Source organism: Vicia villosa, linkage group LG5, assembly GCF_029867415.1.
Source record: "Vicia villosa cultivar HV-30 ecotype Madison, WI linkage group LG5, Vvil1.0, whole genome shotgun sequence".
Lineage (NCBI taxonomy): Eukaryota > Viridiplantae > Streptophyta > Magnoliopsida > Fabales > Fabaceae > Vicia > Vicia villosa.
The window spans coordinates 116000923-116016316 of record NC_081184.1 but is presented as its reverse complement, the minus strand read 5'-3'; the positions used below and the strand labels follow the sequence as shown (position 1 = coordinate 116016316).

The window sequence follows — 15394 nt, the reverse complement described above, 5'->3', positions numbered from 1 at the left end:
GGTGCATATGTCTAAAACAACATAACAAAAGGCACACTTGGTGCATATGTCTAAAAAAACAAAACAAAAGGCACACTTGGTGCATATGTCTAAAACAAGATAAATTCAAAAGCATTGGTTGCATTAGTCTCTAATTTTCTTGGTCTTCCAAGTCTTCAAAAGCCTTGTTTTCAATCCTAGTTTGGAGTCTTTTGAACCTGACTTCTCTCTAGCTTCTTCAATGGTGATTGGCTGCTCACTTGACCCTAGGCCTGTAGTTGGTTTCTTAAGCCAATTCAGTTTGATCCTTTCACTCTTCCTTCTTTTTGTGATAGACTTCTTTCCCTTTTATTTCTTTGGTTGCATGGGAATTGAATTAGCCACATTAGATGCAGTCTGACTCATAACAGTTGGTACAGCTACATCAGTCTCAGTCTGAACATCTTTGTGCAATTCAGAGTCAGTTACAATTGTACTCTGTCCATCAGCAGGAAGTGAATTATCTGCACCATCCATTGTACTATCACGATCCTTATGCCCTGCACTCTCAGCTTCAACAGTCTTTTTTACTTTCCTCTGCACAAATATTAACATGTAAGGATCCAAAGTGTACAACAATAACATGTAAAAATTTGCAAAAATTTAATGCAGTCAACAAATATACCTTTCTTTTCAGAGCATTGGGATCTTGTGTCAATGACTTGCAAGTTAGTGCATTGTGACCAAACTTGTCACATTTTGTGCATTTGTATTCAACCTTATGTCTTCTTTGTCTTGCACCTTCCTCTCCTAGTTCTCTTATCCTCACCTTCCTAGGCCTTCCTGGTCTTTCTTGTATGAGGGTGGTAGAACTTATTCCATTTCCACTTCTGGCCACATATCCTGACCATTGATAGGGCTTATTGAAAATCCATAACAAAGTGAAAATTTATCCCTGGTGTAAAACTCATCAACAAAGTCTTCTGGGTTTTGCTTCCTATAACTCAAAGCTGCCACTGCATGCCTACAAGGTATCCCCACTAACTCCCAGAAGTTGCAGTTACATGACTTTTTAGCTATGTCAACAATATACTTTTGGTGGTTGTAACTATGAGTGACTTGGAATTGTTTAAATATTTAATGTATCTGGTCAATATATAAACTAGATCTCTCAAATATTTAATGAATCTAAACCTAAAATGAAAGAGAATTTTATAGTTGTTAGATATTACTGGTATTCTTTGTGCGGTGCTGCAAAAATTAATCATTCTACTCAAGGAAAACCGCAAAGGATGATAAAGATTTGCTTCAAGAGAATTTAACACTAATACATTCTCAGCATTGAATTCAAATCCAAGACATTTTATTAAGCTGGAAATAATGCTCTTAGGTATTGAGATTCGGGATGCAAGGGGTCATTGGATTATTGGATTTGCCAAGTTTATTGGTAAAGCTAATGTGCTAATGGCATAGCTGTGTGGGATATATGAGGGGTTGAAGTTTGTTGTGGATCATGGTTTTTCGAAGGTTGAGATGAATACTGATTCTAGTGTTGCAATAAAGTTGTTATCCAAGGCCAAGAAGAAGAAGATGTTTGGGTTTTCAAATTTGGAACACCAAATTCTTCATTTGATGTCTCGCATGGAAGCCATTGAAATTGTGTATATATGTCAGGAATCAAACCGGTTCCGCTAATACTCTTACTAAGAAAGGAAGAATATTGAAGGTTGATTGCAAAATCTTCCGGGAGTCTCCTGAGTTCTTGACAGAGAATTTGAAGGCTGATTTTGATGGTGACCTAGTTGCTAGATCTGTTGTTTTTTATTTTTCTTGCTTTGGACTTCGGCTCTCCCTACTGCAAAATAAAGTACTCTTAGGTATAACTCTTAGATTTACGTTAATTGTTTCAATTTGCAATAATTAATAAAATTTGTAGTCATATTAATTTATAATCATGCAAATATATATATATATATATATATATATATATATATATATATATATATATATATATATATATATATATATATATATATATATATATATATATATATATATATATATACCATTAATATTTAATTTTTTAATTGAGATAACAAAGAATAATTGAGAGAAGAATAAAAGTACTTAAATTAGTTTATAAAAATATTAGTAAAACTAAAACACAAATTCTTAAGAAAAGAAAACTACTCTAATTACTATTATAAACAATTTTACTTAATTTTTTAAAATAATTAACGTATATGATCAATAATAAATCATATTCATCAATTATTTAATGGTCATGCTAACTGGGGTACTGGTTAAGAATTTCAAATAATGAAATACTTTATGATCAAAGTATTGAATACACACAATCTTTTTCTAAAAAAAGTTATTTATTTTTATTTTCAATGTATTGAATACACATATTTTTCTGAAAAGAATTATTTTTTTAATCTATTAAATTAAAGTAAGTCAAATTTACCTTTTTGATCTCTTAAAAGAGAAAGTTTCGGGTATTTATTGTATCACTATCTAAAATAAAAGAGAAAGTTATAGCTGTTAGATTTTGAGTATTTTATTTGCACAACTATAGAGAATAGTCCATTGAATATGGGAGAACCACATTGGACATTTCTATAAAGAGATTTAACATTGATGCATACTTAGCACAAGTTTGAATTCAAAAGATCTTATTAAATTGGAATGAATTCCTTATCTTCTAATATAAGTGTCCTTCGGTATAGCTTTTAAAATTAATAGTGTGTTTGGATGAAACATTTTAATGAGGAAAAATAATTTTTTGAGGGAATTGAAAATGATTTGATCAAAATTCATTGTTTGGATGAAAAATATGGAGAATAGTTAAAATGATGTAAATTTATGAAGTATTTTATTCAAGTTAAATTTAAAGAATTTCAAATGAAACCAAAAAGTAAAGAATTTGAAATTGCTCCATAACTTGATTGTTAAATTGTTTATTATTAATTTTTAAATTTGCAAAATGGTCCTTATATTTTATTAAAATTATAAATTTATATCAAAAGTTTTCATAAAATTGCAAATAAGTCCCTAATAATTTTCCAAATTTACAAAATGGTCCCTTAAAATTTTCAAAAATGGCAAATTAGTCCCTATTTTTCATATTTTAAATTTGGCCCAAAAGTTTTAAAATTGATAAAATGACCAAAAAATTTAACAATAAATCATTTTAGTACTTCATCCAAACAAAAGAATTTAAAATTAAATGATTTTCAATTGAATCATTTAAATTGTTTAGAATTTTAAATTTCTTAAAAAATGACTTTCCCTTATTAAAATACTTCATCCAAACACACTCTAAGTTAATTCTTTGAAATTGTCATATTTAATAACATTTTAGTTAGATTAATTTATACTCATAATTGCCATAAAAAATAGTCCTTTAATATTTAATTTTTCAATCAAGTTAACAAAAAAAATTGAGGGAAAAATAAAACTATTTAAATTATTTTATTAGAAATAAAATAAATTATTAAAAATAAATTTCAAATTATTATGAAAATATTACTACACTAATTACTATTATAAATATTTTTTTAATTTAATAAATAGTTGATGTATATGGGTAATATATATAGACTAGATTCATCAATTATTTAATGAATATAGACTTAAACTAAAAGAGAAAATTATAGCGGTTAAATTTTTTAAATGTCATTTGCGCAATTGTAGAGATTAATCTCTCGATTCAGGGAAGATCACAATTGATGACACAGATTTCTTTCAAAAGAATTTAACATTGATGCATGCTCACAATTGAGTTCAAATACAACACATTTAGTCAAGTTAGAAGAGATCCCTTATCATCTCATCTAAGTGTTTTTTGATATAGCTCTTAGATTTAAGTTAATTGTTTGAATTTTTAATATTTAATAAAATTTGTAGTTAGATTAATTTATACTAAAAAAAGCCATAAAAAATATATTCAGTCAATATTTAATTTTTTTTAATTAAGTTACCAACGAAAATTTGAGAGAAAACTAAAATACTTAAATTAGTTTATAAAAATATATATAAATTAATAAAAATAATGTACAAATTCTTAAGAAAATAATACTACTCTAATCACTATCATAAACAATTTTATTTAAAATTTATTAATAATTGATGTATATTGGTCAATATATAGATTAGATAGATGAATATTTTAATGTGTCTAAACTTAGGATAAAAGAGAAATTTATAGATGTTAGATTTTATGGATAACTTTTCTGCGCAATTATAGAGATTACTCCCTGAGTCTCGATGAACCACAAATTGACAAAGATTTTTCAATTAAGATAACAACGAAAATTGAGAGAAAAATAAAAATAAATTAATTAGTTTATTAAAAATATATAAATATGTGAAAATAAAATTCAAATTCTTAATAAAAGAATATTACTCTAAATACTATTATAAACATTTTTAAAAAATTGTTAAATAGTTGATGTATTTAGTCAATATTGGCTAGATTCAGGGCCGGCCTTGGGCCAGGGCAACCAGGGCCTCAAAAAATCCGTGGCCTCAAAATTGAAAAAATGAGTTAAAAAATTATAATAAACAATAATTATTATATATTCAATGCATCACCACACAAAGCGATGTTGGCCTATCGGATAATGTAACGTTTGAGAAAATCATGGTATTGGGTTCGATCCATACTTGTAGTTGTAGCTGTAAATTGAATTTTGAATAATATAACAACTTTATATTTAAATAAAAAATTTATATGATAAAATATAATATATTATTATTATTAAAAATTGTTTAAAATTTTTTATAATAATAAATTAAAATTTAAAAAAGTTCAGTATTATTTTTTTTTTTTGAATCAAATAATAATTGGATTAATTCAAAAAAAACCACAAAGTACAAGGTGATCCAAAAGGATCCAACCTACCAAAAGCTTTTATATCATAAGCTTTGCTATATAATCCCTATACCTTCTTCTATACCACCCTCTATGAACTATAGTATTTAAAATGTTATGTACAACAATCTCTTTTCCATAACTTTCTCCAAAGCAAGTGTCATTCCTGAATTTCCAGCAGTAGTATATAGTTTCTGCAAGTGCAAGCTTCATGATTCCACATTTCTTCCCTTTGCCCTTACAGTATTTTGTGATCCAATTCTTTTCCCGATCCCACGGTTGTGGTGTATGGTCAACACGAATCCATTGCAGCACATTAGCCCAAACATATTTCAACCTTTCGCACTCGAAAAAAAGATGCTCAATGGTTTCTATCTCCTGACAGAACCCGCAGCTGCTCGGGACAGACACTCCAAATTTGCCAAGTCTGTCTCTGGTTGCAAGACGTTTGTGGCAAGCCATCCACAAACAGAACACCGCCCGCGGTCTCGCAACATTACCAGCGATCAGCCCTTGCCACTCAACATTTGTTTCTTGTTTCAGCATGTTCTTGTACACATCCCCCAGTTTAAACTTACTGTTATTCATGCTCTGGTCCCAACACCTTTGAATCTCTGGAATGATGCTTCTAGTAGCCATTATCCCTTTGATTATCCATGAGGAAGTGTTGCTGCAGTTCATGGTCATAATATTCTGGTTTTTGATGAAATACATGTGCATCCATTTGACCCAAAGAGAGTCATTTTTCTTACAAAGATCCCATAACAGCTTTAACATTGTTATGGTGTTCCATCTATCCAAATCAAGGATATTCAAGCCACCCTTTGCCATAGGTTTACACATATTCTTCCATGCAATAGGGCTTTTTCTGCTGGGAGAAGTCCCACCTGTCCAGATGAATGTCCTGCACGCAGTGTTAATTTTCTTGATCACAGTTTTCGGGATAGGAAAACATTGCATCCAGTAATTGGCTATGGCAAAGCCAACAGCTTTAATCAATTGCACTCTCCCTGCGTGACTCAGCAATCTTGCGCTCCAATGATGTAATCTGCTCAGAATTTTTTCAATTAGAGGCAAGTAATGGGCATTGGATAGCTTCTTGCTGGTAAGAGGTATACCCAAGTATTTAAAAGGCAGTTGTCCTTCTTTGTAGCCATTCACGTTTATGATCTGTTGTTTTGTATCCTCATCAGTTGCTCCCATGTAGATGTGGCATTTCTGGGGGTTAGTGTAAAGGCCTGTGGATTCAGAGAAGGATTGCACGGTTTGGTGTAATAAGGACACAGAGCATAAATCACCTCTAGCTAACAATAGGATATCATCTGCAAAAGTTAGGTGTGTGAGGCCTAATTTCTTGCATTTCGAGTGGTGCCGAAACTGGGGGTTTTCCTGCATCTGCTTGAGTAATCTGCTCATATATTCCATGACAATGACAAATAGGTAGGGTGATATTGGGTCACCCTGCCTTATGCCCCTTTCAGCCTTCATTAACTTGGAGTGCTCTCCATTGATATTGTATCTATAGGTGACAGTTGTGACTCCATTCATGATCCATTTTGCAAACTGGCTAGGAATCCCCATCTCCTGAAGAATGGTTTCCAAAGCTCTCCAATTGAGCATATCATACGCTTTCTGCAGATCTAGCTGTATCATGCAACGAGGTGGGCCCTGTTTTCTTGTGTATCCTCGGATAAGCTCATAAGCTAACAGTATGTGTTTATGGATTTGTTGACCTGGAATGAACGCTTTCAAAGCTCAGTCTTATTTTTCATTAAGAAATTATAATTAAATAGATAATAAATTAAATTATTAAAATTAAAATGATTTTAAACAACTAATAGAGTTCATCTAATTTGATGTCTTAATTATAAGACTTTATAATTTTATTTTACTAGTTTATCTTCCCTTATATTTATATATCAATTCAAATAAAATTTTGAGGTTTTTAATGTTATGTTTTAATATTTTGAAAGTCTTGTTATTTTAAAAATATTTTTAAATTACAAATTTTTAATGTTTATTTTAAAAATCATAGGATCAATAAGTATTTCAATATTTTACAATTTTAAAATTTAGTTGTTTATTAATTAAAATACTTTTATATTAGCAATGCAAATATAGAAATTATAATTGTATTAGTCAAATTCTATTGAGCTACTTAAATTTTTTTTTAACGTTGTTTATAATTTAAATATAAAATATATTTTTCTTTGACTGCATTGATGCCAATATAAAGTTTACATCTCCTTCTTTAATACATTTTCACATTTTTTATGTATCTATTCTAATTTTTTGTATAGCTCTTCACCGTCGAATATTTGCCTCCCACACGTCAGCAACCTCCGATGACAACCACCGCTCTTTCCTTTGAATTGATACAATGTATTGAAAATTTCTTCACCCACCTCCTAACCTTCTTGGCCACCTCTGGTGAATTTACCACAATACCCCTATTTTTGGAAGTTCATTTTCGAAAATGTACTTTTTTTGAAAAAAAAGGTGTTTTCGGAAATGTATCTCCGAAAAAGTGTTTTTTTAATATAAAATATTGATTTCGGAGATGCATCTCCGAAATAAAGTTATTTTTCAGAAAATGTGGTGTTCTCGGAAGTTCATCTCCGAATTCACCCCCCTTGAAGGAATTCGGAAATGCACTTCCGAAAAAAGGTCTGGACAGAAGAAAAATAACAAACAAGAACGATTCGCTTTATTTAATCGGATGAAGACGATGGAGGAGACGCTGCAACAGGTTAGAAAGTCCTGATCCTCTAGAAATCCATACCACATTGTAACTTACCAACATAATAAACAACAACAAAAAACTTATGAGCAAACTATACTTACATCATAGTGGTGTAGATCCTTATCAGCCACTCGCAATTGAAAATGATTAGCACGAACTTGAATTTTCCTTCCCAATTGACCGTAACCAGGTCGGTTAGGGAACCTAACCGCCTTCTGAGACGACAGAGCCGACTCTAGAGTAGCCTTCTGTTTAACTTCGGCAGTCAGGCTCTCGATGGAGATCAGAGCCGAACTCAAGGAAGCAACCGGCGCTGTGACAGATGGAACAAACGGCGCTGAAACAGATGGACGAACAACCGGAGCTGCAACAACAGACGGAGGAGAGGTAACCGGGGCCGGAGCATATGACGGAGGAGGTGGATGTCCGGAGGAAGAAGAACCGGAGGTACGTCCACCGCGAGAGCCACGGCCACCACCACCACCACGGCCTGATCCTGCATCATTGACGGATGATTGTTGAGAATGTGCAGGAGATGGTTGACTCCGGCGATTTTCGGGATGATTTCCTCCACCGCGGCGAGACATTGTGATGAAAGCAGTAATAAGAGATAGAAAACGTTAAAGCAAAGAAGAAGACTTAGGATCGAAAATGATTTGGGATATTTTGAAAGAAAAATGGGTGAGAAGCTTTTAAATAGGAAAGTGTTTAGAAGTTAACCGTCTGAGAGTGGTGGGGAGAAGGAAAAGGGAACTTCGAAATTTCAAAAGGTTTTTTTATTCTTTTAATAAAAATACGTACTACGTACTGTAAGTAACAAAATGGAATTAACGCGTGGCTGTGGAGCTTCCCAATTTTTGTTACGTAGGCTTTTAAGTAGGAAAGTGTTACCACATTTCTTAGAAGGTAACCGTCTGAGTCCTGTAATGGTTTTCTTACCTGATTGTAAAAAATAAATGAATTTTGATGCATTTCGGAAATGCATCTCCGAAATCTATAAAAATCTAAAAAAAAAAAACTTCGGAGATGAATCTCCGAAGCAGGGGTAAGTTGGGAATTTCGCTGGGGGTGACCCCATAGGGAGGTAGGTAAGGAAATTTTCCAATATATTTTGCGTCGCTTTGAAAGAAGGAAAAAACACAACCAAAGAAAAAAATTTAATTAGCTACTCAATTTTTTTATTAGTACTCAATTTTTATCATTTGTCCAGGACCTCTAAAAAGCCAGGATCGGCCCTGGCTAAATCCATCAATTGTTTAATAAATTCAAATCTAAATTGAAAGAGAATTTTATATCTCTTAGATTTTATGAGACAACCAAGGACGACGATGGACGACAAATATTTACTTCAAGAAATTTAACATGCATGTTTATCATTGAATTCCAATCAAGACATTTAATTAAGCGTAAAAAGATCTCTTACCATCTAATCTAAGTGTTCTTAGGTGTATCTCTTAATTTGAAGTTAATTGTTTAAATTATTAATATTTAATAAAACTTGTAGTTATATTAATTTACACTCATAAAAGCCATAAAAATATATATTCAATTAATATTTAATTTTTTCAATTAAGATAACAAAGAAAAATTGGAAGAAAATAAAAATACATAAATTAGTTTTAAAAAAATACAAATTAGTAAAAATAAAGTACAAATGCGTAAGAAAATAAAAATATTCTAATTACTATTATAAACAATTTTATTAAAAATTATTAAATTATTGACGTATCTAATCAATATCTAGACTAGATAATCAATTATTTAATGTATCTCAACCCAAAACAAAAGAGAAGTTATAGCAATCAGATTTTATGAGTATTTTATGTGCACTACTATAGAGAATAATCCATAGAGTCTGGAAAAACCATAGTGGATGATAAAGATTTCCTTTAAGAAAATTTAATATTGATGCGTACTCAATATTATGTTCGAACCCAAGATATCTTATTATGTTGAAATAAATTTCTTATCATCTCATGTTAATACCCTTTCGTATAGCTCTTAAAATTTAGTTAATTGTTTGAATTCCTAATATTTAATGAAATCTGTAGTTAGATTAATTTAAACTCATAAAAGCCATAAAAATATATTCAATTAATATTTAATTTTTTCAATTAAGATAACAAAGAAAAATTGAGATTTTTAGTTGTTAAATTTTATAGATATTCTTTACGCGAAATTGTAAAGACTAATCTTTTGGTTAAAGATGGCTATAATGGATGATAAAGATTTCTCTCTAAAAGAATTAACGTTTATATGTATGTGTGACATTACTTTCGAACTCAGGATATTTGATTAAATTAAAAGAGATTTTTTATCATCTCATCTAAGTACTCTTGGATATACCTTTTAGACTCAAATCAATAGTTTGAATTTGCAATATTTAGTAACGTTTGTAGTTAGATTAATTTTTATTCATAAAAGACATAAAAATATATTTAGTTAATATTTTATTTATTTCAATTTAGATAAAAAAACATAAAATTGAGAGAAATATAAAAGTATTTAAATTAGTTTATAGAAAAATATAAAAATTAGTTAATATAAAGTACTAATTCTTTAAAAAATATTACTACTCTAATTATTTGTATAAATAATTTTTTAAATAATTAATGTATCAGGTCAATATATTGTCTAGATTCATCAATATTTAATGAATGTATACCTAAAATAAAAGAAAATTTTATATTTGTTTCTTCAAGAAAATTTAACACTAATGTATGCTCGACATTAGCTTCGAACCAAAGACTTTTGATTAAATTGAAAAATATTTCTTATCTCATCTAAATACTTTTGAGCATAATTAAGTTAATTGTTTAAATTTATAATATTTAATTAAATTTAAAATTAGATTAATTTATACTCATTAAAGACATAAAAAATACTCCATCCGTTTCACAATGAGTGACTCAGCCCACCATTTCACACAGATTAAGAAAAGTAGTTAAAAGTAAAAGAGAGAATAGTATTTTTACTATAGTACCCTTATTATGTATTGGAAATGATAAAACTTTTATTAATTAGAGGGTAGAATTGGAAAAAGTGTATTGAAAATTGAAATGGATCATTCATTTTGGGACATCATTTTATTCTAAATAGGTCACTCATTGTGGGACGGAGAGAGTATATTCTATTAATATTTAATTATTTCAATTAAGATGACAAAGATTAAATTGAGAGTAAAATAAAATATTTAAATTAATGTTAAAAAATATATATATATATATATATATATATATATATATAAATTAGTAAAAATAAATTACAAAATTTTCAAAAAATAATAATATTCTAATTACTATTATAAGCAAATTCCTTTTAAATTTATTAAATAACTAATTTATCTTCCAGCTTAACCAGAGGTCCTGGGTTCGATCCCGGCCCTGGGTACGCAGCAGTGTTAAATCTCTTGAGGGAGAGCTTTACCGCCTATATGGTCCTACCCGGCTCGAGGGATTAGTCTCTGCAGTTGCGCGCAGAGGATACCCCGGTTTATACAAAAAAAAAAAAAAAAATATGTGATGATCATTTAGGTCATGACTATTGATTGATAATTAATTGAACATGTCCGCATGTTACTCGTGTAGCCTTTACAGATGATGTGGCCATGATCGTCTTGACTCTTTACTCTTTGGCTACTTCACCTTATCTTCTTGGTTCTTGTCCATTTCGTTTCATATCTTCTTTCTATGGGTCTATGATATGGCTCTAATGTGGGTCAGAAATTAAATTATTTATGACGAACAATAAATAAAGTATAGGCTGGCCTAATTCTTCTATGATTTCAAAATGAAAGAATGAGTTGGGACCATTCATTTAGGCCATAAACGTTTTTTTTTTCTTCCCAAAAAGTACTCAATGACGCCAAGTTCCGACACCTATACCATTTCTCATTTTTAATAAATACTGTGAATTATTATTTATTCTTTCTGGTCTCGAATATAAACAACAAAATAAAATTTTAATAATTTTAAATATAAATAAAAGTTATCTATAATTATTAAAATTAAATATATAAGATTAAAAAAAATTTTAACTCCTTATAATTTTCAGATTCCTTCAAGTATTTCTCTCTAGCTACCTACGTGGTATTTCTTTTAATTTTTAAATCCACGTAGAAATATTTTAATTTTTAATTTTTTAAAAAAAGGTTTTACATTTTTTTTTAATAATTTTATTACTGTTTTTATTATGAGGGAGTAATTTAAAATTCGCTAAAATACAATTTTTTTTTTGTTTTGAATATAAAAATAATTATTTATTTGAATTTTATTAAATTATATTTTGAATTCGGGCATATGTTACTCTTAATTTATCCGGTGTGCACTCATATGTGAATATAGGATTATCAGTAGCGCTCTCTATCTTTTCCAAGCTCTTAACTCCCCACAAATGAAAAGGTAAATGTAGTAGTTTGATCCATATAAGGACCCTTCATCATCACTGCATTCATATCATGCGTTGTATTGAATTTGAGGATGAAATACCCTTCCTCATTGTAGTACATAGCAGGCATTTGGACAAAATTTTAGTATTTGAGCATATAATTCTTCACACCACTCATGGTCATGGAAGCCCCAATGACGTACATAATCAGTGAGGTTTCCGAGACTCGTATCTCTGATTCAACATCAGCTTCTTCAATAATTCATGGTAATGAATTTGGCTCCTTGAAGATTTGGGATGACCCTTCAAAGAATTCCTTACTGAATAAATAATAATTTAATGGAATATTAGGGGGCTAAATAAGATAGCCAAGAATAGAGAGTGGCAGCAGGTAGTGCAAACGCAAAAATTCAAAACAAGGACAGTATTTTATATCCAAAAATATAATTTAATTAAAAAATTCAAATAAATAATTGTTTTTATATCCAAAACAACAACAAAAATATATTTTACCCATTGTAATATCAGCGGATTTTGTTTTACCACCTAATAATAAAAATAGTAATAATTTTTTTTTAAAAAAAGTTCAAAAAAAAAGTTAATTTTTATTAAATTAAAAGAAGGGTAATACTAACCTGTGTCCTAAAGGCACATGTGAAGAGTTAAATGTAAAAAAAATTTAAAAAAATTATACATTGTTTTCATAAAAAGTTTATAATTAATGTGTTTATTACGTCTTTCAATACAAATTTACTATATTTAGGTTTCTTAACATGTGTCCTTGGGGCACATGTTACTTTATCCTTAAAAGAAATTAAAAAAAAAATCACGTGGGTTTAAAAAATAATTATAAATTATCAAAATACCACGTGAACTGCTACGTAAGCAAATTTGAAGATTCCATGCCACTTTGTCACTTGAGGGGCTAAAGACATGGAATCTTAACATTACAAGGGAGAATCCAATTTTTTTATAGGGGCTAAAATTAAAACTCGCTAACATTACACGAGGCTTTTGTATATTTAATCCTAATTATTATATTCATTGTCACTATTCCAAATATGCTCCTATTATTTTTCACATTTTCATGTATTTAACGATTTCTTAAGCAAAAAGTAGGGATAACATTAGAAAAAGTGTAAGACTTAAATACATTTAGACATTTTTCTTAAAAGATGGGTTTTTTTGTATAGTTGTTTATATATGAGATCGGAGGGAGTATAATTTTATTTTTTTAATTTTTTTTAATTTTTTCAAAAAAAAAAAATAGTAATATATTAAAATTTGATTAATATAATTTTTATTTTAATTAATGTGTTTTGATATTAAAAAGTATTTTTAAGTGAAACCATGGTCGGTACTGTTAGACGATGTCAGCTTATCTAGAGCGGGGGTGAATAGATCCCCAAGTAAAATTATCTTTTAAAAATTGTTTTTGAAATGCACAAAAACTATGGCAAGCGGAAGATTTATCCTAGATCGAACAAGTCGTCTAAATCGAATCGATTATTGATAACTCGAATATGTGCAGTATTGTATGGAATATACAACAATAATAAGTAACTAATACACCAAGTTCTCAAACAAACATTTTAATACAATCACGAAGATAACTTATTTCAAATGAAATTTGTGGGAAAAATGTAAACTAGTAAATTGTCGAACACTTGGTGTGCAATCGATTTTTCAGATTTTTCATTTTGAATTTGTTGATATGAAACTACGCTTACAATTCAATTGATTGTAATGTAATCAACAAAGCAATTTAACGTTTAAAAATAAAAGGATTTATCTATACGAATCGATTACTTAATAAATGAATTTAACAATTTGCTTATGAAAAGTAAATGAGAGACAGAGAGAGAATGATTTGTTTAGGCAGTTCACTTATCATTCTCGCTATGGCTACATATGCCCCCAATTCCAAATGGAATTGAGATCATAAATCTTACTTTGCAAAATATTGTTTACAAGAAAACAAGTAGCAATCAAACAATCCAAACCCAAATTATGATGTTGATCCTATCTTCTTTTCTTCCCTTGATCTTAACTACAACCAAGTATCCCGATAATACCAAGTGATCCACCGTCTCACACTACTTCTTTGCAAGAACCTCTATTCTTCAAAGCTTTCACTTGGCCAAATCCAAATTGTGACTTATCGTATCCTGCTAACACCATTTGATTCACCGTCTCACGCTACTCCTTTGCAAGAACCCTCATTCTCCAAAGCTTTCACTCAATCAAATCCAATTGCATGTTACCGTGTCCCAAGATTTCCAAACGATTCACCGTCTCAAGCTATTGCTTTAATAAAACCAACCGTTCTTCGAAGCTTTCACTCGATCAAATCCAATGTTTGTGAAATCTTGGGTAATCCCCCAAATCAACACTATGATATTGGAGGACAAACCTTAAGGTTTTCAGGATGAAATCCACAAAAGTTCTCAACCTAATATACCGGTACACCGACCTAAATTAGACGTTATCAACACAAGTCTAGATGGCACCCAAACAAAAAATGATTATGTGTAGTTTGTGTGTATGCATAGATAAGAGGTTGAAGATGATGGGCAATTTTTGTATGTGTCTATAGTTTCATCAAGTTGAAAATGATGCATGTATGAAGTATTTTTAAGTGTGCAAGTTGGAGGCAAAAGGGAAACCTAGAAATTGAAAAAGAATGTAATTTTTCAGAAAAGCTACAACATGTGTCGACACATATAAGTCATGTGTTGACACATACAAACAGAAGCTGAAGGCTTTAAAAATGTACTACATGTGTCGACCTGTCCATCGTATGTGTCAACACATAGAAGTGATTCTTACAGTATGTGTCTACCTAAGAGGATGTATGTGTTGACACATAAAAACAAAGGCTACAAGATTTAATATTGACCCACATGTGTCGACTCATACCATTTATGTGTCGATACATAGACCTGTGTTTTGTGCAAAAACTGATTTTTAATGCATGAAAACTGATTTTAAATGCATGACACCTTTTCCAAATATGTTCTAAGTGCATTCTAAGATCCCTGATGCAAATGTGTACATAATGACTCAGAGATACTGTCCAATATACAAAAATTCTAAAGTTTTCCTAGTTTTGACAACATGCCAAACATCTAATGGGAAAGTACACTCACATACTCCCTGTAACACCCTTCTAAAACCCCACAATTTTCACGAATATTTTATTAAATAAATAAACACAAAACAGTAACAAGGATGTCACATTTTTGCTAAACATCATTTAACACATAAACCTGCTCCGTAACACAGGTTGCCAAACATTTTAAGCATGGATAACATCTTTAACATATTAAGCAAATCACTTCAAACTTCGCAGCGGAATAAACAATCCAAAACATCTTCATCATAATTAACCAAGACCATGAAAGGTAATTTAAGTATCAAGGGAAACACCA

At 30.0% G+C, this 15394-nt stretch overlaps 1 protein-coding gene across 1 annotated transcript; it reads right to left on the bottom strand.

The window, feature by feature from the left end:
- Positions 1-327: 327 nt before the first annotated feature.
- LOC131605219 (uncharacterized) lies at positions 328-6487 on the bottom strand. The gene is made up of 3 exons (XM_058877603.1): positions 4978-6487; positions 644-861; positions 328-555 (listed from the first exon to the last, which is right to left on the bottom strand). Exons 1-3 carry the CDS (start codon positions 6485-6487, stop codon positions 328-330), a joined length of 1956 nt encoding a protein of 651 aa, XP_058733586.1.
- Between the last annotated feature and the right edge of the window lie 8907 nt (positions 6488-15394).

Excerpts from the sequence above, each read along its gene's own strand:
- LOC131605219 (XM_058877603.1), bottom strand. The coding sequence starts at position 6,487 with ATGATACAGCTAGATCTGCAGAAAGCGTATGATATGCTCAATTGGAGA. Across the intron at positions 862-4,977 it reads TGACACTTGCTTTGGAGAAA|GATATGTGGCCAGAAGTGGA; the intron begins GTTATGGAAAAG and ends ATCAATGGTCAG. Across the intron at positions 556-643 it reads CCAATGCTCTGAAAAGAAAG|AGGAAAGTAAAAAAGACTGT; the intron begins GTATATTTGTTG and ends ATATTTGTGCAG.